This window comes from Brachyistius frenatus, unplaced genomic scaffold, assembly GCF_029030835.1.
Source record: "Brachyistius frenatus isolate BFR_SWC_R1_liver_20210118 unplaced genomic scaffold, ASM2903083v1 Contig_243, whole genome shotgun sequence".
Classification (NCBI taxonomy): domain Eukaryota; kingdom Metazoa; phylum Chordata; class Actinopteri; family Embiotocidae; genus Brachyistius; species Brachyistius frenatus.
Window position 1 is genome coordinate 163,623 of NW_027210842.1, and position 27,380 is coordinate 191,002.

At 42.8% G+C, this 27,380-nt stretch overlaps 2 protein-coding genes and 1 long non-coding RNA gene across 4 annotated transcripts; 1 reads left to right on the forward strand and 2 right to left on the reverse strand.

Moving 5' to 3' along the window:
• Nucleotides 1–43: 43 nt before the first annotated feature.
• knop1 (lysine-rich nucleolar protein 1) lies at nt 44–2,771 on the reverse strand. Its single transcript, XM_069720551.1, is given in 8 exon segments — nt 44–492; nt 924–992; nt 1,128–1,196; nt 1,266–2,191; nt 2,194–2,287; nt 2,532–2,586; nt 2,668–2,684; nt 2,739–2,771. Coding segments are annotated over 8 exon segments (1,566 nt in total). The 3' UTR covers nt 44–189.
• A 3,166-nt stretch (nt 2,772–5,937) lies between these two features.
• LOC138633966 (uncharacterized) lies at nt 5,938–7,210 on the forward strand. The gene is made up of 3 exons (XR_011311926.1): nt 5,938–6,207; nt 6,384–6,564; nt 6,800–7,210. It is a non-coding gene; the product is annotated as an uncharacterized lncRNA (long non-coding RNA).
• gprc5bb (G protein-coupled receptor, class C, group 5, member Bb) lies at nt 7,204–16,973 on the reverse strand. 2 transcript variants are annotated; one of them, XM_069720522.1, is made up of 4 exons: nt 16,431–16,973; nt 13,829–14,942; nt 11,052–11,164; nt 7,204–10,966 (listed from the first exon to the last, which is right to left on the reverse strand). In XM_069720522.1, exons 2-4 carry the CDS (start codon nt 14,940–14,942, stop codon nt 10,922–10,924), a joined length of 1,272 nt encoding a protein of 423 aa, XP_069576623.1. In that variant the 5' UTR covers nt 16,431–16,973; the 3' UTR covers nt 7,204–10,921. The 2 variants fall into 2 exon arrangements, with proteins under 2 accessions (XP_069576623.1, XP_069576625.1); XM_069720524.1 differs by having other exon boundaries at nt 13,844–14,942; nt 16,431–16,965.
• Nucleotides 16,974–27,380: the final 10,407 nt, after the last annotated feature.

Genomic DNA, 27,380 nt, shown 5'->3' on the forward strand with positions numbered 1-27,380 from the left:
TTTTCTTTGTGTTTATAACAATAATAATTAACGGGGCCAAAAGTTCTCAGTCTGGAACAAAGAAAAACTCAAACAGTTCCTCCAGCTATAAGCTGGATGTTTAATGTTCACTATATACAGTTAGTTTCATTGACTACGAATAATTTACACTTGAATAGTTTTCTAAGATGAATCCTCAAACGGTGCCGATCAGTCGTCCAAGCGAACTGACCGACTTGCATTGATGTCGATGGAGAACTTCTTATTGGACGGTGCAGCGAAGCCGAGACCGGCTCCTCTGTTACTGAAGTCCATCCTGCGAGAGTGAGCTCGCTCAAACTCTCCCAGAAGCCCTTGCTGCAGCTGCTGCTGTGCGTCCTTCCCCAGAGCCATGTTCGCTCCGGCAGTGCTCGCCGCCGCTGGCTGGAAACTCTTGAAGCCGCCCATCAACCGGAGGAACTTCTGCTGCTGCTCAGAGCTGGTGAACCGGGCCGTGCTCCACTGGCCCAAACCCTGAGGAACACCACCGGGACAAACACTCAGTACATATAACATGTATATATATATATATAAATACTATATTATATATATATACATAAAGACTGAGGAGCTCTACATCTATATATCTGATGATGTCATCAAGTCCTTATATTCAGAACTACATGTTTGTAACAGAAAGCCTGCGTTATGAAAGGGCCTCATTGAGGTACATCTGATGAAAGCTGTCGCTGAGTTGCATTATGGGATTTTTTTTTTTTTTTTTACATCACCCACAACAGGGTCTAAAAGTCACGACACCTCCGTGTCCACTGCTTCAATTCTGACCCTTTGATTTAAATCCATCCCAGTTTCATGGAAGCATGATACATAAATATTTCAAGGTGCAGAGCTGCAGGTAGAGTCAACAATCTGATCTATGAAATATTATAATATTAGAAACCGACCGCAGGAGGAGCTGCTTTTACCGGCTGAGAGGCCTCGTCGATCTCCATCTGGAGCGCCTGTCTTCTCTCCTATGAAACAACACAATCCACCGACAGATGGACAGATATATATCATAAATCATACATAATATTATATATAAGGTATATAGCATTATATATATTATTTAAATGATATATATATATATATATATAAGTGCTATAGACCTGGTTGATGCTGATCTCGTCCTTGTTTCCGCTCTTCTCCGACAGGAACATCACGTCAACCTGAGACTCCTGAAACGTGATTGCAGCTCATTTAAAACTCATCCAGCAGTTTCACTGACGAAAGAAACCTTCTCTCACCTGAGAGTCTTCATGTTCCTCCTTCACCTCCTTCACCTCCTTCACCTCCTTCTTCTTCTTCGCAGCAGCAGTTTCAGCTCCAACGTCGCTCCGTTTCTGTTTCCTCTTCTTTCCTGCTGTTCTCTCTCTTCTCTCGTCCTCATAGATGAACAGTGTTTCTTCCTCCTCAGACGCTGCTTTTGTCCTTTTCTTCTTCTTTGGCTCCACCTCTTCTACCTCCACCTCTTCTACCTCCACCACCTCCACAGCAGCTATCCTTCTCCTCTCCGTCTTCCCGTCCACAGTCCGTCTCTTTGTGGGTTTGTCCTTCTTCCTGGCGGCCATGTTGTCTTCCTCCGTCCCTCCGCTCTCTCTTGCTTTGCTCTTTTTCTTCTTCCCGATGATCTCGGTTTCTTCTCCTCGATCTTTTTTGTCTTCTTTCTTTGTTTTCTTGTTCACTTTGACTTCGTTCTCCCCGTCAGCTGTTTCTAACTCCACTCCGTTTTCAGATTTCTTTCTGGTTTTTGAAACACTGATTCCTTCCATAGTTTCCTTTTTCTTCTGTTTCTTCTCTTTAACTTTCTCTTCTGAGCTTCCAACTGAAACTGGTTTCTTTCCTTTCCTTCCTTTCTTTGACACGTCGTCCTCTCCAACCTGCAGCTCTTCTTCCTCCTGAATTTGTGCAGATTTATTCTTTCCTTTCTTCTCTTTCTTTACTGAACTCTGTAGTTCTGCTGGAGTCTGATTGTCAGTCAGCTTCTTCTTCTTTTTGTGGATTCCTTCATCTTTTTGATCGCTGACATCTGAGTTGAAAGAATCAGTGACAACTTTCTTCTTCTTCTTCTCTTCTGTTATACTCCTGCCCTCCAGAGATGCTCCGTTCATCTTCTGATCTTCCTTCTTTTCTTTCTTCCCCTCTGAAAGCCTCCAGTTACGGACCTCTCCACAGAACCGGACCACTCCACAGAACCGGACCTCTCCACAGAACCGGACCTCTCCACAGAACCGGACCTCTCCACAGAACCGGACCTCCGGCTCGTCTGCTGAGAGAAACAGTGACTGCAACACAAACCTCCTCGACCTTGAACCGGTTATAAAGAAGGTTAAAGACTGACTGTCTGTCTGTGTGTGTGTGTGTGTGTGTGTGTGTGTGTGTGTGTGTGTGTGTGTGTGTGTGTGTGTGTGTGTGTGTGTGTGTGTGTGTGTGTGTGTGTGTGTGTGTGTGTGTCTGTGTGTGTCTGTGTGTGTGTGTGTGTGTGTGTGTGTCTACCAGAGTAACACACTAACCAGCTGTTTGGACTGTGACTGCTGATCAATGTCTCTGCAGGTCCAGTCGCTTCGCCTGCAGGAACCAAGCAGAAAAGAGAAAACATGTTAATGATGAACATGTTAATAAGATCTCATTGGACCACCGGTCCGGTACCACCGGTCCAATGAGATCTCATTGGACCACCGGTCCGGTACCACCGGTCCAATGAGATCTTATTGGACCACCGGTCCGGTACCACCGGTCCAATGAGTTCTCATTGGACCACCGGTCCGGTACCACCGGTCCAATGAGAACTCAGCAGGTTTCTCTGAAACAAAAATCGTCCTGATCAGAAACCGTCTGAAACATGAAGTGAACAGCTGTAACTCCAGATGTTCTGCCGGGACCGTTAACGGCAGGTTCGTGTGGAACCAACCAGGAAGTAAACAAGAACAACACGTTTATTATTTGTTGTTTATTCATTCATTCACAACACGCTCATGTTATGCAGCCACGCTAGCTAGTTAGCTAAGAGCAGCTCCACGTTCAACCACCAATCAGTCAGCTGACAGGCTGATTGTTCCTCATGTTCCTCATGTTCCTCATGTTCCTCATGTTCCTCATGTTCCTCGTGTTGTTCGTTCACTGTGTTGTGAAATAAAAGGTGAAGAGAGGTTTACTTACTTTGTACACTTTGATCATTCACGTGGATACCCGTTTACGTTCTTGACCCGGAAGTAACTGTTTTCCCTTCCTGTAGGCGGGGCGTCAGGTCCGTAGCAACGCGGGCGCGTGAACCCACACTTATACAATCCAGTCAAAATCACCAAATCTCACGTGATCAAACGGGACTTCGGGCCGAAACAAACTTGAAGGCGGAAGTCGTCGTCAGCTTTGACGTGTGTTCAAAGTTTGTGGAAAAACATGGCTGAGAAGACAGACCATCATGCAGAGTTAGGAAATACGTTTTGTTCTACATGTGATGTTCTACTACATGTGATGTTCTACAGGTGATGTTCTACTACATGTGATGTTCTACAGGTGATGTTCTACTACATGTGATGTTCTACAGGTGATGTTCTACAGGTGATGTTCTACTACATGTGATGTTCTACAGGTGATGTTCTACAGGTGATGTTCTACTACATGTGATGTTCTACAGGTGATGTTCTACAGGTGATGTTCTACAGGTGATGTTCTACAGGTGATGTTCTACTACATGTGATGTTCTACTACATGTGATGTTCTACAGGTGATGTTCTACTACAGGTGATGTTCTACTACATGTGATGTTCTACAGGTGATGTTCTACTACAGCTGATGTTCTACATGTGATGTTCTACAGGTGATGTTCTACTACATGTGATGTTCTACATGTGATGTTCTACAGGTGATGTTCTACTACATGTGATGTTCTACAGGTGATGTTCTACTACAGCTGATGTTCTACTACAGCTGATGTTCTACATGTGATGTTCTACAGGTGATGTTCTACATGTGATGTTCTTCTACATGTGATGTTCTACAGGTGATGTTCTACTACAGGTGATGTTCTACATGTGATGTTCTACATGTGATGTTCTACTACAGGTGATGTTCTACAGGTGATGTTCTACTACAGTTGATGTTCTACTACAGGTGATGTTCTACAGGTGATGTTCTACAGGTGATGTTCTACAGGTGATGTTCTACATGTGATGTTCTACATGTGATGTTCTACATGTGATGTTCTACAGGTAATGTTCAACTACATGTGATGTTCTACAGGTGATGTTCTACTACAGGTGATGTTCTACTACAGGTGATGTTCTACTACATGTGATGTTCTACTACATGTGATGTTCTACAGGTGATGTTCTACTACAGGTGATGTTCTACTACATGTGATGTTCTACATGTGATGTTCTACATGTGATGTTCTACTACATGTGATGTTCTACTACATGTGATGTTCTACTACAGGTGATGTTCTACTACAGGTGATGTTCTACTACATGTGATGTTCTACAGGTGATGTTCTACATGTGATGTTCTACATGTGATGTTCTACTACATGTGATGTTCTACATGTGATGTTCTACTACATGTGATGTTCTACTACATGTGATGTTCTACTACATGTGATGTTCTACTACATGTGATGTTCTACAGGTGATGTTCTACTACAGTTGATGTTCTACTACATGTGATGTTCTACAGGTGATGTTCTACTACAGGTGATGTACTACATGCGATGTTCTACATGCGATGTTCTACAGGTGATGTTCTACAGGTGATGTTCTACATGTAATGTTCTCTACATGTGATGTTTCTACATGTGATGTTCTACTACATGTGATGTTCTACATGTGATGTTCTACTACATGTGATGTTCTACTACATGTGTGATGTTCTACAGGTGATGTTCTACATGTAATGTTCTACTACATGTGATGTTCTACATGTGATGTTCTACTACATGTGATGTTCTACATGTGATGTTCTACTACATCTGATGTTCTACAGGTGATGTTCTACTACAGGTGATGTTCTACTACAGGTGTTGTTCTACTACATGTGATGTTCTACATGTGATGTTCCACTACATGTGATGTTCTACTACATGTGATGTTCCACTACATGTGATGTTCTACTACATGTGATGTTCTGCTACAGGTGATGTTCTACTACATGTGATGTTCCACTACATGTGATGTTCCACTACATGTGATGTTCTACATGTGATGTTCTGCTACATGTGATGTTCTACTACAGGTGATGTTCTACTACAGGTGATGTTCTACTGCATGTGATGTTCTACATGTGATGTTCTACAGGTGATGTTCTACAGGTGATGTTCTACTACAGGTGATGTTCTACTACATGTGATGTTCTACTACATGTGATGTTCTACATGTGATGTTCTACTACATGGGATGTTCTACTACAGGTGAATTTCTACTACAGGTGATGTTCTACTACAGGTGATGTTCTACTACATGTGATGTTCTACATGTGATGTTCCACTGCATGTGATGTTCTACTACATGTGATGTTCTACCACAGGTGATGTTCTACTACATGTGATCTTCTGCTACATGTGATGTTCTGCTACATGTGATGTTCTACTACATGTGATGTTCTACTACAGGTGAATTTCTACTACAGGTGATGTTCTACTACAGGTGATGTTCTACTACATGTGATGTTCTACATGTGATGTTCTACTACATGTGATGTTCTACTACATGTGATCTTCTGCTACATGTGATGTTCTGCTACATGTGATGTTCTACAGGTGATGTTCTACTACATGTGATGTTCTACTACAGGTGATGTTCTACTACAGGTGGTGTTCTGCTGCAGGTGGTGTTCTGTTGCAGGTGGTGTTCTGCTACAGGTGGTGTTCTGTTGCAGGTGGTGTTCTGCTACAGGTGGTGTTCTACTACAGGTGGGGTTTTGATATAGGTGGTGTTCTGCTACAGGTGATGTTCTACTACAGGTGATGTTCTACAGGTGGTGTTTTGCTATAGGTGATGTTCTACTACAGGTGATGTTCTACTACAGGTGGTGTTCTGGTACAGGTGGTGTTCTGCTACAGGTGATGTTCTGCTACAGGTGATGTTCTGATTTTAATATTATTTTTTACACCAGCAGCACCAGAGAAGAAGACCTTTGGGAGGGAAGGAGCATTTCCTCATTTCTTACGATGGGGGTGGACTCACCACCTTTCTGGTAATATGCTGCCCCCTTGTGGTTTGGAGTGGAGTATGAATTCAGCCAATGTTTACACATCAGCTGTTAAATCAGCTGTTAACATCTCTTGTAGCTTCAAGACATGATTATGAGGAGAGATTTGAATGATTGTTCCATTTCGCTCACTTACCTTCAAGTTTGGCTCTTCTGACCAGGTTTTGAACAATTTTCTCTTTTACATGGAGACACCACCTTCCTAAAAACTACGTCATTAAGCATGCGGTGACTTTTTGCTTATGCTCGGGTCCGTGTTGTCACACCTTTACGTTCTCCCTCTGGAATGACAGCCATCACGTTGGCTACCAGCTTCAGCCTCTCTTCCCCACAGAGTGACAGGTATGAGATCCTGTGTATCATACGGGCAACACTCATACAGATTTATATTCAAAATACACCGCCCCCCGTGACCCTGTTCAGGATAAAGCATGTATAGATAATGGATGGATGGTTTCATGTGTGTGCTACAGACACCTTTTTAGAGCCCGCTTTAAAATACATCTCATAAGTTCATCAGTTTTTAGTTCCCCTGGAAACCAACTTTAAGTTGAAACGTGTGACTTGTTTCTTTCAGTCAGCGTAAAAGATGTGGTCAAAATGTTCCGAGACTTTTGCTGTTGTGCACGAAGAAGACGGTAACGTCCACAGAGCAACTGGAAATATGACCCGGAGTCAGTTGAGCAGCATAATCAGCTGTTACCCGGGTTTTTGTACGTTTGTTTGTTTGTGTGTGATCTCATTGAGCTGAAACATCATTTTTTAGGGAGCAGAAAGAAATCACAACCCGGCAGAGACAGTTGGGCTTCTCCAAACGTATTGCTTCCTCCTGCTCCACGTACATTTCTGTTTGCTCTCATAACTCTTTGACTGCAGCTCATATGTCCCCATAAACTCCCTGGTTACAGTAGGAGCTGCCTTTCTAACTGTGTCTCTGAGAGTTGAAAGATCCCCCAGCGAAGACAATAAGACCAGACCAGGTTTAACAGAAAATGTGCACTGTTGTATTAGATAGCTTTGTGCAAATCACATTACAGACATTCATGTTATGCTGCCATAAAACAGTGACAGTGCTATCATCATAAGAGCATCTCAAAAGGGGAATACCAGTGCATTTTCACTTTTGGAACATTTACAGTACATAAAAATCTGTTATATAGGGTTATTACATAAAAATCCTATATTGTCATTGTACAATATCAGCATACACCTGTACACAAAAGAAAAAATGATCGACAATTTATTTAATTAGTTTAGTGTTACAGCAAGAGGAAATGGTCACGATGTGAATGTGATGACAGCCGCTCTACATTTTAACTGGATAAACTGTCCTCGGTTGAATTCACTGTTGTTCAGGAGATAGAAAACAATCCAATCAAATATGAAGTGATTTCTATTCGAGCCAGACCGATGGATCAGCTGGCAGACATGAGCAGATCACAGATTAATCACTATTGGTGTAAATGTTTCCCAATATGAAACCATCTTTTTACAGAACTTAATGCAGAAAAAGAAGCCGGGGATGATTTAGACATTTTTCTGTTTGGTTTTTTTGATAATCACGACATTCACAGTGAAGTTTCAACGTGCTGATGTAATTCTGGACATAAAGTTTATTATTGAACTGTGAAATATTCTTCATCTATCACTTGTCTTTGTCACAAGTGTTTGATAAACACACTTCAATCAATATATCGTCCCTGGAATTTTTTTCACTTCCTAATATCTATATTTGCAATGGCCCCAAAATCTAGTCTTAGTTGGTCTCAAATACTGATGAACTTAAAGAGCTGCTCACATGTCACCAATAAAAACAACCTCTCCACTTAAATTCCCTGCGATGAACGGCCAAATGTTTTGTATGTGTCCAATGAAATAAAGATTTAAAGGATCCTGATTGGCACACTGCGCAGTGGGAGGAAAAAGTTAGTGAACCCTTCAGAATTATCTAAATATATGTGGAAATGATCTTTTCACATCTGAAGTTTGGCCATTAGGCACCTTAACACTTAAACTGTTTGGGAAGAAGATGCAGAACTACGTATGGCATCAAAAGAGCAGCGCATACAAAGATGACAACATCCCAAAGGTGGTTCGGCTGCTCTGCTGCTTCGGCCCCGACACTTCATTATCGGAGGGAAAATGAATTGCTAAATTTATTTGGGATCATCTCAGTGTGGCTACAAGCTGAAGCTTGGTAGAAGATGGGTGATGCTGCAGCACTATCGCTAGAAACATTGAGGTAAATCTACAGCAGAATGACTTCTAACCAAGAAAGCCACAAAATGAACCCCAGAGATACTGAACGACGTGTAGAGAGTCGATATCCACCAACATCCCAAGAACATGATCTGAAGCAGGTCCGTAACAAAGAATGGTCCAAAGTTCCTCTTCAACATCGTCCAGTTTTGATCTGCAGCCACCAGAAATGCAGGTTTGACGTACTTTCACGTACGGACTTTCTACTCTGTGAACACATTACTGATAACTGTTTATATATTACCATCCATTAATTCAGAAAAAACTAAGTCATTCCAAAAGGTTCACATACTTTTTCTTGCCTCTGTATAGATGCTTCTGTACATCTCAAACAAAATTGTGTCTATAATGATCACCTTATTGAAACCAGGGTAACTGAATGACTACAAACACCATGAAACTGGTTGATAAAACAGTCTGACCACGGAGTCTTCTTATTAGCTGTTCTTGAGCTCTCCGTCACATCAGACGGTGTTCCTCAGCCGGTGGGATGTTCCCAGTTGTCAACAAGATTAAGATGTTGAAGTTTCCATTTTTCGGACCACCTGAAGGACTTCACCTCCATGTTGGCTAAAAAGGGGTGAGACTGTTTTGTCAAATGCGGTTTACAATGTCAATAATCTATTCAGAGCTAAAACTCTTCATTTTCATCAATAGATATATAAAAATCTTAGAAAACACTCAAAACACAAACATTTTGACAAAGTACATTCTCTTTAAGCTGCGCTTTTACATCCAGCTCAACTGACCTTGATTATCACATTTCCCGATAAAGTGCAAAACCACAACCTCCAACAGTCGACCCTATACCGCAGAATTACTAGTGCAGCATTAAATGGCTTTTAATGATATGCTTTTTAAAATCTTATCCTTATCTGGAAAAAAAATCCATCTGATAACCCTGCAAAAGCACTGCTTCATACATTAATGAATACGCGCGGTGAAATGTGCCAAACCATCCAACAGCACTGATGCTGGGATGGAGAAGGAGAGTAAAAGCACTATGAGAGTCCTTTGGGGTTTCCAGCATGAAATATAGAGGCCAAGCAAGCTTCGGGGGCGTCTGCAGGTCATTTACATAAAGTCTCTGTTCTGCGTTGTGGCTTGAAGCCAAACAGAAAAATAGAAGGAAAGTGCAGTTTTCCAAAGCACGCGTCATTGATGAGCAGTAACAGCACTGAGAGCTGCTCAGACAAGAGTGGTTCATTCACTACGTTTAAATCCTCACTTTCTACCTGCAGCTCGTTCAGTGAAACCTCTTCTAGACTGCCGGTAACGGCTCGGCTCGACTCGGCTCAGCTCCTTTCTTTCATTGGGTAAAAGTTATGGATAGTGCCTGGTACTATTTTTGGTATCACCTCCATCGAAATTCCAATCAAGCTGAGGAAATGTTAAAAGGTGACGTGAAAACACTGCAGACCACTGATTGGTCAGAGAGAATCATCACAATCACTGCGAACCCGACACACGACATCTTGCACGAACCCGCCGCTGTTAACTAGCAAGCAACTGCAGCCACCGCTTTTATTTTTTAATTCATTGGACAAAATTATGCAACTAAATCGATCCCCTTACTGACTGTCACAGGTGAAGAATCCAGAATAGCCTCCCCTCCATATCTTACACTGTTTGTGTGTTTGTTGCGCATCGACTGTATAAAAAAAATGGATGCAGCCTCCTCGACGTCACTCATAGGTTTCCTGAGATGCGTGTTTTAGAGGGTGACGCTGCCTGACGCCATCTTGGCAGCGCTTCACTCCTCCGACCTCCCGGCTTATTCAACAATGGGCAAAGAGGTGGAACATGGGTGGAGCTGAGGCAGGCCAAAGCAGGCCAAAGCAGGCCAAAGCAGGCCAAGTGGCCATTCGAGGAACTTCAAAATTGCTGTTTTTGGCACTTCTGCGTTAGCTTCATTTTCAAACCCCCGGGGTTGCTGCTTGGTATTGCATTAACATAACAGTAGTTTCATGTACTGTTGCTATAGTAACAACGCTGCATTGAGGGGGCACTTTTTGCAGTGGAAAACAAAATCCAGAAAACTACCTGGTACCAAAAGGGAGTAGAGTCGAGACGGTACCAGCAGCAGAAAACGGACTTCATTCTCTTACAACATACGTTTTTTTTTATTCACCCTATGATTATCATCACTGGGTTTACTTCTTACACTTCAGACTGAATGTACTGATCTGTGCTGATCACAATAATGCAACATAAATACTGCGTCACTCTCTGGTCCATCTCTTGTGATTTCATGTCCAGCCGGCCGATAAAGAGGCAATCGAGAACATTTAAGCAAAAATACCATTAGTTTGTTATTAAAATGTAAAGTCATACATGTGTGCAGAAACACAAACACATGAAACATATCTATCCTGGATGATATGTGGTGGTTTTTAATATTTCCCTTATCTTGTGACTGGAATCCTCTTCAAGCCCCGTTTCACCATAACCGGCGTCCGGTGTAGTTGATGGGGGCGGTGGGCATCTACAGGATACACATGATACAGATAAAGTATTTCACTGGTTAGTTATGTGGAGATGGAGAACGAGTGTGTTTCTGCCAGACTTACTGTCCCACCGTTCATCACCAAAGCCATCTCGGTGGGTTGGTAGACGTGGCCTCTGAAGGCGATGCCGGGTCGGACACTCCCGTGGCCGCTGTGGTACGTTCCGCTTCGGAGAGCTGACAGACAGGTGACAGGTTTTTATTCAGGCCAACCAGCATCAGGCTGTGCTCAGTGATTCAATATAACTTGGATGAATTACATCAAATGATGCTCCTCTGTGATTTTGGAGTTTGGTGACGTCATGTCGTAAAGCTGAGCATCTGTTTTAGGTGCCTCTGCTTCAAAAATAAATCTTTTCTTTTTCCCATTGAAAATGTTACAGGACTCTGAAGTTAGTTCACTTCACCGTCCTTGATAGAAAGACGAAGGTACCCGTCTAATGCTGCATTCCAGTAGAGTCATATTGATTGTGTTCATGCCATGACTCCATATGACTTCACAAGTATCGCTGTGTTTGCTGAACTCTTCAGAAAAGACAGAGGCCACAAAGGTACATTTTTTTATTGCTTTATAAGTTAATATATTTTAATTTGAGTTGTTTGATGTCATCAGGCCTTTGCACTTCCTTGTTGCTGTTTCAGCTGCATTTTCACGTTTTAACCCCTTGAACGCCGAGAACATTGGGCACCATTGACCACATAGTGACCATTAGCTCAGTGGAGGTGAATCATCTGCGAACAGTTAAATAACTTCTCTTTTCCTCTGTGGCTCCACTAGATGAATTCAACACTTTGGTCCCATGTTTTGTTGCCAATGGCAACAACAAAGCCTTTTGGATTTGCTATTCTTCTGATTTGTGCAACACTGACCACACTGTTGTGTTTTGAGCCATCTGTCAAAATGACCAAATATCTGAGAAACAGAGTTGAATTATGATCCATTGTTTGTTTCTTTCCACTGTGAGTATACTTGGGGGTCCTATAGTGAATAAACTTTACACTTTGGACACAGAAGTAAGCAGAATATGAATGACAACGGAAACGACGGGTCCACAGCATCTGGTGTTTGCTGTCTTTAGCCACAATAAGATAATATAAAACCTGCGTTGCTGCCTGTTGATTCAACTAGATAATAAACTCGAAAGGAGAATTGCAGTTTTTGCCAACCTGGGTTTTACTTTTGTAGCTTCGGACTGCAAGTTACAAGTAAATGGTTCATCAGAAGTAGCTTTTAGTCCTCTGTAGATACTATTTGCCTCGTAAGAATTCATGTTAGAATAATTTGATTTAACAAAGCTGTCGAGTAGCGCCACTTAGAGATCTGTGGTTTTGGCTCCACCTGTGGGCGAAGCTGGAAGGTGCACAGCGTCTGGGGGTCATCAGCTGTGACTCAGCAGTCCATAATACATGTTGTGTGTTTTTGTCATGTGAAATGAATTTTTTTAAAGTTACTGCACACTAGTATGTCTCTACAGATATGTCATAAAATTCATATAATATAATATATTAGGACGATAACAGAAGCCTTGACCTAAGTCACTGCTCTTGTCTCTTGCTCACACAGAGTTATTTTCCTCTCTGTGTGACTCCATCGTCAGCTGAACAAATATCATTAGCATCCTGAAGTCTGCCGGTTGCCTTCATTCTTTGTTGATCCTCGTTCTTCAAGGTTTAGCTCCTCATCTGTGTTTCTGGCTTCGGATGAATATGGAGAGCAGTCAAAGGGAAGTGACTCATTTCTCTCCCTGTTGAAAAAGCTGTTGGATGATCAGGCGTTTCATGAGGTTTAATTGGACTTGGATTCTGCACAGGAGCTAAAAGTGAGCCACACTCTCCGGTGAATGTGAAACTGACCTGCAGTGCAACCGAGGATTTTATGGTTGTATTTCGTCTTTTTAGTAGTTTGCCAGAGCAGGATAATAACATGCAGCAAAGATTCATCCACCACAAGTCAAAGCGGGACTCTTCATATCTATTTTATGAATATATATTTAAAATTTAGTGTAAACTTTTATTGAATTCAATTTGCTTGATTTATTTCGAATTTGATGAAATCATGATAAATACTTTCATTTTAAGTTAGAATTTAATTTCGCCCATTCAAATGTTTATTATCTATTATTTTATTACTTTAAATGTCTTTAATTTGATTAGATTTAATTAATAAGTGATTTTGTATTTAAGGTCAATTTGATTTAGAATTGAACTAGTTCAGCTTTCAAGTTGATCAATTTAAAAGTGAGGTTATTTCATTTTAATGAAAAATCTTTTCCATGTTGCAAACGAGCACCCTGGTCTCTATTGTGGTCTGAAGTAAATGATCTAAAATTAGCTGATCAGATCAAAAAAATATCTTTGATCACACGATTGATAAAAAAATGTCGACCACATGAAAGTTACTTCCTGTTTCCATCCTCTTCGTCACATTGACTGCAGAAAACAGTCACCATTTTTGGTGTGGAATCAAGACAATGCCCATTTTTGTTGTCAGTTGCCTAGCAACAGTAGAAATCCTAAACATACTTTGCACTCAACTTGTTGTAAATATGATATAATAAGCTCCTGTTGACAACATTTGACTCATGTTGAAATATAACTTCCTTTGAAATAGACTCTTTAACTCACTAATACTAACATGCATACACACACACACACACACACACACACACACACACACACGCACGCGCACGCGCACGCGCACACACACACACACACACACACACACACACACACACACACACACACACACACACACACACACACACACACACACACACACACACACACACACATACACACACACACATACACACACACACATACACACATACACACACATACATTGTATAGGCCTACTTGCGCTGTGCTCCTCCATGGAGAAGCCCTGGTTTTCTGGGAAGGGTCGGTGCGAGTGTGCAGGGAGCTCATCTCCAAAGTGTGGAGGAGGAGACGTGTGAGTGGTGTCGAAGAAATCTTGCGTGTTGGATTGTGGAGGTTTCCGGAGACACAGGTGTGTCTCTGGGATGGCGTGAAACAGCAGCAGTATCCAGCCCTGAATGACCAAGGCCACAGCCAGCGCAGGCTCATCCAGCACTTTTACTTCCTTCTTGGCTCCTCCCCTTTCTCTGGCGCCCTTCGCCCTCACCGCCTGGCTGCCGTAAAGGTAAAACCCCAACCAGGCCACCCACAGCAATGCTGATGCCAGACTGGACAGAAAGAGCCAGACGGCGTTGCACTTCCATCGCCGCTTTTCACTCTCTGTTTCCCTATCGTCTTCACCGCCACCTCCTCCTTCTGCCAGCTCTCCTCCACATAGCACCACCCCCAGAGAGAGACCCATGGCTATGAGCAGCAGCCCGAGGGTGTAGCTGCATGTCAGAGCAAAGTCTAAAGGTGGATATTCGCAGGCCGGGTGACCCTCCCTGACTACAGTCAACAGGACCCATTCAGCAGAGATGATCCCCTGAACCAAGGCCAAGGCCAGACCCAGAGCAGCCAGGGTGCTGCCCGACGGGCTCGTCTTTCCAGCCACCAGCCTCCTGAGCCTCACGCCCTGCACCAGCAAGCTGGAGAAGCAGAGGGCAAAGAGGGGTCCCCAGAAGGCCCTGCGAACCACGCACAGTGCCTGGTTCTTCCCCACCAGGAAAGCCAGAGAGACGGTAAAAAGCCCGAGCAGTGTGCCGAGCAGCAGGAGAAGAGGCCCCAGTCCGGAGCGCCTGGCCGGGTCAGCGATGGAGCGCAGCTTCACCAGCAGGAGCACGGCGAGGACCAGAGAGGCCAGGCCGCCGCTGCAGGCCACGGCCTCCAGAACCACACCCCACACCGACTCCAGGTCGCACAGCACCCTGTAGGGGGGGTCCACATCCACACTGCATCCCCGGGGAGGGGGGGAGGGATGGGACCAACCAAAGCCGACCAGTGACAGGAGGCAGATGATGACAGGGCTGATGGCCATCTTAGAGACAAAGAGAAAACAACTAGTGATGAGGAGAGAAAGGGTTAAAGGAGAGAGAGGTAAACAAGGGGTGACTGAATATTCCATCCTACGGATCCTAATGATTCACAGCATCAATATCTGTTAAGATCCAATAAACCTGCTGCATGAGACATTTCTCGTCAAACACAAACACACAAACACGCACTCGCTGCACAGAATAGAACTGCTTTTAGCACTGGGCCATAGTTTCTATGGAAACGGGAAACAGCGTGGGCTGACTACATTGCACACTGGGCTTTTGAGAAGTCGAGTTCAGTCCCCAAAATCCTGGAGAAACACACGAGTACGCACACGCACTGTTTGTACTTATTTGTGAGGACCCTCATTGACTTAATGCATTTTAACATTTAATCTAACAGAACAAAAAGTTTGAACCCTCAAAGTGGAAATAAGTGAAGTCAAAATGTCCTCTCAAGGTCTGAAACTCAAATTGGTGACCTCATATACACAGGAACACACAAGATACACACGAGATACACAAGATACACACGAGATACACACGAGATACACACGAGATACACACAAGATACACAGGAATACACAAGAGATACACTCAGTGTACTCTCAGTGACCTCATATACACAGGAACACACAAGATACACACGAGATACACAGGAATACACAAGAGATACACGAGGTACACACAAGATACACACGAGATACACAAGATACACACGAGATACACACGAGATACACAAGATACACACGAGATACACACGAGATACACACAAGATACACACAAGATACACAGGAATACACAAGAGATACACGAGATACACACAAGATACACACGAGATACACAGGAATACACGAGATACACACGAGATACACACAAGATACACACGACATATACGGGATACACACGAGATACACACGAGATACACACAAGATACACACGACATATACGGGATACACACGAGATACACACGAGATACACACAAGATACACACGACATACACGGGATACACACGGGATACACACGACATACACAGGATACACACGAGATACACACAAGATACACACAAGATACACAAGATACACACGAGATACACACGAGAAACACGGGATACACACGAGATACACACGAGATACACACAAGATACACAAGATACACACGAGATACACACGAGATACACAGGATACACACGAGATACACACGAGATGCACGGGATACACACGAGATACACACAAGATACACACAAGATACACAAGATACACACGAGATACACACGAGAAACACGGGATACACACGAGATACACACGAGATACACACAAGATACACAAGATACACACGAGATACACACGAGATACACAGGATACACACGAGATACACACGAGATACACGGGATACACACGAGATACACACGAGATACACACAAGATACACAAGATACACACGAGATACAGCAACAGTTTAGCACTTAAGTCATAATGATGTCAAACTCACCTCTGATAGATTATTGACTTGAATTCTGGATTATTGAGCGTGCAGAGGTTTCATAATGTTTCACACATAATCTTCAGCATCACTTCAGTTCCTGTTTGTTGTCGTCCCAGTTAATGAAGTCCTCGAGGCTGCAGAAACAAAACGGTTTCCATTTTGTCTGTGAAAATGTCGCCGTCTGTGCTCAAAGCTCTAAAGTAGCAAACAAGAGACCAACAGTGTCCTGCTGATGCACCGACTCGTCCAGCTGCTCCAAGAAGAATCCACAATTATGATGCATGCCTTGATACTTCACACACCCACACAGTCCAATATATCTGCTCTCTTTCACTCTTCTCTCTCGCTCCCTCTGTCCTCCTCTTTCTATTCACTCTGTCTGCATGTCTGTTTCTCTCTCTCTCTCTCTGCCTGCTTCGTGCTGAATCTGCGGAGGTGTCAACAGAGATGCAATCCCAGCTTACTTCTGCTCACCCACACACGGGGATGAGGATTTGCAGAAGCACCTGTCTAACCAGGAAGAAGATGGGAAACAAGTGCAGGATATAAGCATGGCACTCACAGGGAGTGCAGCATTAGTCACCTGTTTGCACATCTCGGTGTTATTTCCTGCCTTCTGGATCCCACGTCTTCCTCTTATACAAGTCTTCCTCACATCCATGGCTGCAGGAGATATCCATCATCTTTAAAGCAGATTAAACTCCACAGTTTCCTCAGCGGTGAGATGTCTGTTGATGGTTGCACAGTGAAGATGGGATTTGAAGTGAGGAGGGGCAGATGGTCAACCTGAACACAGGTGAGCCTGGTGGCCATGTGACCATCCTTGTAGAGAGTGTTACGTAATACCCTGGAAGACATGATGCAGCCAAGTGTCCCTTCACAGAGGAGTAATCTCCTCTCTTTCATGTGTGTGAGAGGAAAACCATGACGAGGAGCAGCTCATCCAGTCCGTTTGGATCACGGTGTGAGAGATTGGTGCTGACAGACACTTCAGCTCAGTGACCGATAGTCTCCAAACAGGAGGAGCCGGAGCTGGTTTGTGGTACACAAATACACTCAGACAAATAGATGTAAGAAAAGCACCCTGCTGTGTCCGTCAAGTCAGTCTAATCCAAATATCCAAACATCACATGCAGCTCTGGTGGCGACGGCTGCATGGAGGAGGAGGAGCAGCTTTTTCCACACAGTGCATTCGTTCACCAACTAAAGTCTGTTGTGTTCAGAAGTTGAGCGGAAACACTTATTGATTGTCATAAAAGAGATAATAATGATAATAGTTGATTGTAGATTCAGGTTTTGATCAGACATCAACCTGAACTATCATTTTAAAGAAAACCCTTTATGTCAAAAGATCAGGCAAGAAAACTTTATTTGTATGAAACATTTCCAACAACAAAGCAACTCCAAATGGAACTGCAACAGATGGACATTTTAAAAAGTTAAATAGAAATAAAAACAAGAAATGCAACAGTAAAATGACAGTTCAGTGTAAGAAATGAGTAATAATTTCATTTAATAAAAGGCAATGAAAAACAGAAAAGATTTAAAGAGGTGAGTTTCAGATATGTTGAGCATGAATGTCCTCTGTGTTTAACTCTGAGGACAGAAAGTTTCAGTTGGGTGTCGAATGTTTGTACCGTTGTGTATCAGAGAAAAGAAGTGCTGACTAACACATCGAAGACATCAGTCTTAATCTGGGTAATCTAGTGGTTACTATGGTCACAGTCCAATTGGACCTTGTTAAGTATGGCCCATCCCATAATCCCAGCTTTATCCCACTTCATGTCTCTCCCAACAGACGTCCACACACAGCACGAGGGTTTTACAAAGGAGGCTTGTTGTGTTGAACTGTACTTGTGGTTGACCAGGAAACAGACGTTTCAGGGTGCTTTGCTCAAAGGCTTCAGTTATCGATTCCTTGTGTTGGATTCAGATTTGTCACTAAAGTCATGTGTTTGTGCAGTTGGTAGTGCCGAGGTCTTTTTAGCATCTCCTTCCACTGCCAGTATGAAACACTTAACATATAACAGTGTGATGGCTGATGTTAAATATATCAAATTATGAAATAAATAAAAACAAGCCTACCTGAGACAGATGTTCATGATGGTGGCCTCCTGACAGAAAAGAGTTCCTTTGTTTTGTGTTTTTAGCTGAACGACTTGATTTCATAAATAGAAACATCATGACATCATAAATACAGTCAGTGTGCTCGCACGAAACCCTGCAGACAAACTGCTGCTTTACATCAACGCCACAACAACCGTTTCTTTTCACTTTACACTGTTACGGAATACATTTTCACCACTGAGAGTGAGTCAAAAGCTTCATAAACATATTCAACCGAGGCATTAATAAGCATTTTTCCCAGCAAACATTGTCGTAGCAGGAAAAGCAAAAGTGAAATTAATACTGTTGATGAAATATTCCAGTAAACCAAACCACAGCAAGCACCTGGAACGCAGCCACTATTACTGTTATGAACTACACTTCTACGCAGCACTGAAGACTCCAAAAGTTTTCTTTGGTCTAAAATTACATTCATGTGTTTCTTTAAAAAAGAATTGAAGAAAGAAAAAGAGAACAAAATGACCTTAAAATGGTGATTAAATGCTGATTTATTCGATGGGACACAGTGATTTATGGATTACAGTAATAAAAGATTCAATAGATCCATGTTCAATATGTCATCAACAGGAAATCAATATAACAACTTAAGATGCAAAAAAAGAGAAAAATTGACATTTTATAAAAACAATTGATAAAAGAGTCTGCTGGATTTCATTTGAAGTAATTATTGCTGGTTCTGTATGACATGAGAGACAACATCCCAAAACAATCATCATAGTCACATTGCTCACATCTTCACATTCCATGTTTTTACAGAGTGATTGCACATTAATCATTAATCATCAGATATGGACAAGAAAGAAGCTCTTGCATAGAGAGGTTTGGCCCCTGGACGAGGTCACAGTTGTCTTTTCTTCCTTTTGTTTTCAGAGTTGACATAGTGGTGACGCTTCACATGCGTTTATGTCTGTGGAGGACCCGGTTGCAGGAAGGGCAGGAATGCTCCACATCCTTGCACTCATCCACGCAGAAGGGGATGAAACAGCAGAGCCAGCACCTGGCGAGGAAAATTACAATAAATTAATATTATTATTTCTGTTTTAAGCTCATTTTAGCAAATATCAATATAAACTCCATCCATCTATCCATCATCTATCCCTCACTTTTGGGTGAAGGCAGGATTGACCTGGACAGGTCTCCAGTCCATCACAGGGCCGACACACAGAGACACACAGAGACAAAGACCATTCACGCTCTCATTCACACCTCAGGGCACTTTGTAGAACCACCAGATAATCTGAGATGCATGTTGTTTTTGGATGGTGGGAGGAAGCCGGAGAACCGAGAGAACCCACGCAGGCACAAAGAGAACCTGCAAACTCCACAAAGAAAGGCCCAGAACCGGATTCAAACCCAGAACCTTTTCCCTGTGAGGCAACAATGCGAACCACTGCTCCACTGTGCCGCAGGATATAAACTCAGTATAAGTAAAAGCGTTTAATTTGCTATAGCTGATCAACAATCATTTGAATCTTTAATTTCACTCAAACATTTACGGATCTTTACAGAATTGCAAATCATGAAAACCAATATTCATTTGAAAATAAACCAAAGACAACAATTGTATTGTTTTATGATAAAATATCTTCTCATTTTGAATCTGATGCAGCAACACGTCTCTATAAAGTTGTTCCAGGATCATGTTCACCACTGAGCTGCATCAACTCTTCTTTTAACAACACTCTGGAAACCTTTGAGAACTGAGGAGGCCAGTTTCCGGAGTTTTGAAAGTGAAATGTGGTCCCATTCTTGCCTGATAGAGGATTTCAGCTGCTCAACAGTTCAGGGTCTCCTTTGTTGTATTGTTCATGTCCTGATGCTCCAGATGTTTTCAATGATTGACAGGTCTGGACTGCAGGAGGCCAGTTTATCAGCGGACTCTTCTACTAGAGAACCATGCTGTTGGAATACGTGCAGAATGTGGTTGGACGTTGTTCGGCTGAAATAAACAAGACCTTCCCTGAAAGAGACGTTGTCTGGATGGCAGCATATGTTGCTCCAAAACCTGAATATATCATTCAGCATTAATGCTTCCTTCCAGATGTTCAAGCTACCCATGCCATGTGCACTAATGCATCCTGTACCATCACAGATGCTGGCTTTAGAACTGAGCTGATAACAAGCTTTAACCTAGAGGATGCAGCGTCCATGATTTCCAAACAGAATCTCAAATTGTGATCCGTCAGACCTCAGGACAGTTGTCCACTTCACCTCAGTCCATCGTCAATGATCTCGGTCCAGAGAAGGCGGCGGTGTTTCTGGATCATGTTTCTATCTGGTTTCTTCTTTGGAGAGTTTTAACATCATTTGTGGACGCAGCGATGAACTGTGTTCACAGATGATGGTTTTCACAAGTGTTCCTGAGCCCATGCAGTGATTTCCACTCCAGAATAGTGTGTTTTTAATGCAGTGCTGCCTGAGGTCCCGAAGATCACCACCATCCAATATTGGTTTCCAGCCTTGTCCCTTGTGTTCAGAGATTTCTCCAGATTCTCTGAATCTTTTAATGATATTATGAACCGTAGACGATGAAATCCACTAATTCTTTGTAGTTTTACATTGAGGAACATTATTCTTAGATTGTTGCACCATCTTCCCACAAAGTCTTTCACAGAGTGGTAAACCTCAACATCTTCACTGCTGAGAGACTCTGCCTCTCTGAAATCATCTTTTTATACCCAATCATGTTACTGAACTGTTAGAAACATAATTAGTTGTGAGATGTTCCACCAGGTGTTTCTTTGAGCATTATATAACTTTTCCAGTCTTTTGCTTGACCCTGTCCCAACTTTTTTGAAACATGCTGCTGCCATCAAATTCAAAATGACCATATGTTTAAGTTTCAACATTGGATATGTTATCTTTTCTATTTAGGTAGGTTAGGTTAGGTAGTTACTTTATTAATCCCCGAGGGAATTTTTTTTTGCTACAGTAGCATACATGAAGCAATAAGATAATAATAGAATAATAGAAAGCAATAAAATAGCAGTAAAATAGCAGTAAAAATATAAAATATAAAATGCACAGTATATGCAGTATATACAGTACAGTATATATCTATATATATTATATACAAACAACCAAGAACACAGACAACAGTGTTATTGTTGTGTGATGGATTTTGCCAGAGGTGAGTTATTGTACAGTCTTATTGCGGTCGGCAGGAATGATCTCCTGTATCAGGAATGATCTCCTGTATCTGGAATGATCTCCTGTATCTGGAATGATCTCCTGTATCAGGAATGATCTCCTGTATCAGGAATGATCTCCTGTATCTGCAATGATCTCCTGTATCAGGAATGATCTCCTGTATCTGTCCTTGTGACAGCGGAGCTGGAGGAATCTTTTGGAGAACGTCCTCCTCTGTCCCTGCAGCAGGTGGAGAGGGTGGTCAGGATTATCCAATATGGATAATAGTTTCCTCAGCGTCCTCCTCTCCACCACCTTTTCCAGACTGTCCAGTTTGTAGCCAATGATGGAGTCGGCCTTCTTAACCAGTTTGTTAAGTCTGTTGGTGTCTCCGGCTCCAATGCTGCCCCCCCTCCCCGGCCCCTTTGTATAGAAGTACAAAGCACTGGCCACAACAGATGGTAGAACATCTCCAACATCTTGCTGCACACATTGAAGGATCGAAGTTTCCTCAAGAAAAAGAGTCGACTCATCACCTTCTTGTAGACAGCGTTGATGTTGGTCTTCCAGTTCAGTCTGTTGTCATGGAGACACCAGGTACTTGTACTCCTCAACCATGTCCACCTCCTCTCCCAGAACTCTCAGCGGTTGTGGAGCCGTCGCCTTCCTCCTGAAGTCGACCACCATCTCTCTGGTCTTGGCCACGTTCAGGAGCAGGTGATTTCTTCCTGCCCGCTCCACAAAGTCCTCCACTACTGCCCTGTACTCCTCCTCCCGTCCATCACTTATACATCCGTCCACTGCAGAGTCATCAGAGAACTTCTGCAGATGTCTTGACTCTGAGTTGTTCTGGAAGTCAGTGGTGTAGAAGGTGAACAGGAAGGAGACAGAACAGTTCCCTGAGGAGCTCCAGTACCACTGACCACCGTATCAGACAGCACACTGCCCAGACGGACAAACTGTTGTCTGCCTGTCAGGTAGTTAGTGATCCAGGAGATGGTGGACGTGTCCACCCCCCGCCCCCACCACCCAACACCCCCCACCACCCGCAGCTTCTCACTCAGCAGCAGTGGTTGGATGGTGTTAAATGCACTGGAGAAATCAAAGAAAGTGATTCTCACAGAGTCACCGGTTCCATCCAGGTGAGACTGAGCTCGTTGCAGCAGGTAGATGATGGCGTCGTCCACTCCCACATGAGGCTGGTACGCAAATTGCAGAGGGTCCAGTGAAGATTTCACCAGCGGCCTGAGGTGGGCCAAGACCAGCCTCTCCAGCACCTTCATCACATGAGATGTGAGGGCAACCGGTCGGTAGTCGTTGAGGCCAGATGGAGTCGTCTTCTTGGGGACAGGAACCAGGCAGGATGTCTTCCACAGCACCGGGACCTCCTCCTGCTTCAGGCTCAGGTTGAAGAGGTGTTGTAGGACCTCAGCCAGCTGGACGGCGCAGGTCTTCAGGACCCCGGGGCTGATGCCTTCAGGTCTTCAGGACCCCGGGGCCGATGCCGTCAGGTCCTGCAGCCTTGCGCTGGTGGAGTCTCTCCAGCTGTCTCCTAACCTGGCCAGTCGTCACAGAGATGGGGGGGGGGGTGTCATGGTGTCGATGGAGGAAGAGCCCTTTGAGATTGAGGGCTCTATGCATGTTAGGAAAAATAGTAACTCATTGTCAGTGTGTAAATTAAGTTACTGTTATGTGTAAAAAGTTTCCGTTAGTCTATGTAGACTAGGTTCAAAGTTACAAAAGACTACCGATGCCCCTTCCTCATGTTTCCGCCATGTTTGGTGAAGAAGAACAAAAAACTCAGTCCCCCTTCTCCCCTATCACAGCTGATGATCAGCTGGCAATCATCTTGTCAATCACAACTAATACATACAAATTATTCAGAATATTCATTTCATCTTATTTCATACGTCAAAAGAAAGATTTACATTACCTCAGTAAATAAGCAAATTCTAATATAATTTGTTATCAACACAAAATATGTCTCTAACAGCTCCCGTTCATTTAAAAACATGGTTGCATTCAGAATTCCGGCTGACTTTGATTGTCTTTGTCCTTTTTGCAGTGGCTTTGAATTAAATGAACACATAATGGATGCATAAAGTAGATGTACCCAGAATATATACCTCAGCAACATTTCACTTTTCTGCTTAATTAAAAAAAGAGAATTGTTTTTTTTACAATATTTGCATTTTACAAACAAAAAAACAATACGGTTCGCTTGTAATATTTTTTTCTCATCTGGACCTTTTCCATTTGTATGGTTCAAAAACAGTCTTAGCTTTGGATGGAGGAAATGCTGCATACCTTGATAAGGAGGTTATCAGGACAGCAGAAAGTCTGAACATCTTCCACCACAAACTAAAAACACACCTCTTCAGACTTTACCTTGAACAGTAGAACTTTAGTATGTTAACATGGAACTTACTGATAGAACTTTGTAGTTTGGCTTTCTGGAAGAAAATTGTACTTTCTTGATTGTTGTTCTGGTTTTGAACCCTCATGGTTGAAATGAACTTATTGTAAGTCGCTTTGGATAAAAGAGTCAGATAAATGAAATGTAATGTAATGTGTGTGACGGTCTAGTAATACTTCTTTCTCAGAAGGTTACAGTAACTGAGACACGACAGCCAGGAAAATATTACTGAAAGAAGGTGGAGCAGCACTTGGATTAAGGTGTGAATGACACTTTATTTGTAGAGTGTCATGAGGTGGTGTTTACCAGGACCCAAATGCAGGCTCACAGACTCGGGTATCGGTTCCAAAATACAGTCTTTATTACAATAAACAAAAACAAACAAACAAACAAACCAAAAGGTGGCACCTATAGTGTCCATTTGCTTCCAAGTCGGGAGGGCAACTCAACCGACTGATCCAGAGAGACACGGCTGGCAGGACAGCCGGCAGACCAGCGGACAGGACCACTGGAAGAAACAGGGTCAATAATCCTCGGAGTCAGGAGGGCAACTCCACCGACTGGTGTTTACGACAGGGAGCTCCGCAGGAGGAGCAGGACGGACGGACGGACGGAGGACTAACTAATGAACCGGCAACCAGAGGAGTGCAGGGGCAGGGTACATATAGTCCGGGGAGGTGATCAGGGAGATGCAGCACACCTGCAGGTGGTTATCCGGGGTGAGTGGCTGCAGCTGCTGGGACCGGTGAGGGGCGTGGCCACGGGAGGTGAGGAGAGGAAGACACAGAACAAGCAGACAGGGGACTGAGGGGACGCAGGAGGAGAGGAGGACACAGAACAAGCAGACAGGGGACTGAGGAGACACAGGAGGAGAGGAGAGGAGAGGAGAGGAGAGGAGAGGAGAGGAGAGGAGAGAGAGGAGAGGAGAGGAGAGGAGAGGAGAGGAGGACACAGAACAAGCAGACAGGGGACTGAGGAGACACGAGAGGAGAGGAGAGGAGAGGAGAGGAGAGGGAGGAGGAGAGGAGAGGAGAGGAGAGGAGAGGAGAGGAGAGGAGAGGAGGACACAGAACAAGCAGACAGGGGACTGAGGAGACACGAGAGGAGAGGAGAGGAGAGGAGAGGAGAGGAGAGGAGAGGAGAGGAGAGGAGAGGAGAGGAGAGGAGGACACAGAACAAGCAGACAGGGGACTGAGGAGACACAGGAGGAGAGGAGAGGAGAGGAGGAGGACACAGAACAAGCAGACAGGGGACTGAGGAGACACAGGAGGAGAGGTGATCGGGGGTAAAACGGACGAAAACAGGACTCCTGACATGGAGAGAGAGAAGGAAACTGTTATTTTCGTTTGTGACTGGTAAGAATTAACAAGTAATAAGTGTGACAGGAATAATATCATGTTAAAACATTAAAACCACCAACAAGTACAAATAAAACAAAAACAGCAAGAAAAACAAAGATGATTTGATTTCTTTACAAGTAAAAAGTAAATAAAACTTGTTGCCTGAATAATTCTGAATGTAATTTAGAGGATTTATGTAAGAAAACTACACCAATGTTGTATACTTAGTAGTGTATTCAAATTCAAACATTTGAAGGTGGGATGTGACAGCATATAATAAAATAATATACAAGTGGAAGATCTGTGTGTGTGTGTGTGGGGGGGGGGTGGGTTGTAATTACAGCCTAAAATTTAAGCTATAATAAATTCTAATATATTGTTGGGTGTCCAGAAAAATAAAAAAGTCACTCCAGAGGGTAATATAAAAATGCTGAATCAATTCACTGTTACATGTCTCATTAACTGGCAAATTTGCAGCGTTCTTGATAATTAATTATTTTGTGTGTTTCACCTGCATCACTTTTCTTTTTAGTCCATTGTTATTCCCACCAGGTTTTGCTTTACCTCCCTATATATTGTCATGAGTGATTGGATTCTCTTGGACTCGAAGACTGCTGCTGAGAAATCACTGCATGTAATGCTGCTCGTTGGCCACTTGGTGGAAGCAGTCAACCAGGATATTTGCTGCAGGACTGTTTTTAGTACCACTGATGGAAACAAGTTTTCAAGTACTCTAATGTTGGGGTACTTTTTCAGTACTTGAGTGTTTGATTTCATGCTACTTAATACTTATACTTAACTACATTTCAGAGGGATATATTGCATTTTAGACACTAATAGATTTATTTTTCAGAGATCCCCATTTGTCACATGACCTCAAAACCTTTACATGTGCAAAAACTAAGTGTAAATTACATGTTTAACAATAACTATATCCAAACATCAATCGTAATTAGCTGCTGTCAGAAACAAAACAGAATTATCATAATAATGCTACTCAATATTAAGAAGTGATCAACAATTAGAAAAGGTTTTTCCGCCAATGAGCTGTCTCTCTCTCTTTATCTGAATTCATCATGATTTTTCTGCACCATTATTTCACTCAGTGTCTTTGAGCATTGCTGTTTTTCTCATCCTGGCCCCCGTCAGTTTGCATGTCCATCTTTTATGTGTTTTTCTGCAGCAAGGTTGTGACTGCAGACTGAGTCCAGTGGAATTTCTATTTTCTTTGACATACTGTAACAAGGTTCAGCTGAACCAGCAGAGAATGAAAGGATGGATGAGGCATCAGGACTGAGAAGAAATGTGTGGGTTACTTCCATAAGACACGCAGGTCAGGGAACAAATAAAGGGTTAAAAATGAATATATGGATATTCATGTTCAATGTGTTTATTTATATTAAGATGATGACAAAAACCAAACAATTTAATATAACAAAAGTTTGATTATGAGATGGAAGTCCATTTTATATTTAGTAAGACATCTTTAAACAGATTGGACAGAACGGATAATTTAACCATTTGAATTCTGTATACAAATATATACAAAGGAAAATGCTGACGCCTGATTGAAATCATTAAATGTCAAGAGAGGATGGAGTCAATTTATCTGTAACCTCCAACAGAAGGAAGGAAAAAGTCTCTTTGAACAGAAGAAACCTCTAACAGAAGGAAACGACACTGATTGTTTCATTTCACTTCGAAACATGCACCTTCGTTTGCACTCGGATCATTCGGAGTTTAACTGGCAGAAGTGGATTTGGACGTTTGGATCATTGAAGTTGAGTCCTGGTGTCCGTTCGGTTCCTTACAGGTTTGGTGTTATTCTGCTGTACGACTGGCGTTACAGTATCTTCCTGCCTGCTCAGCATATTGTGGGCGTGATTACTTACTTTTACATATGTTGACCTCATTATTTGAAACTTTGGCCAAATATCACAAGAA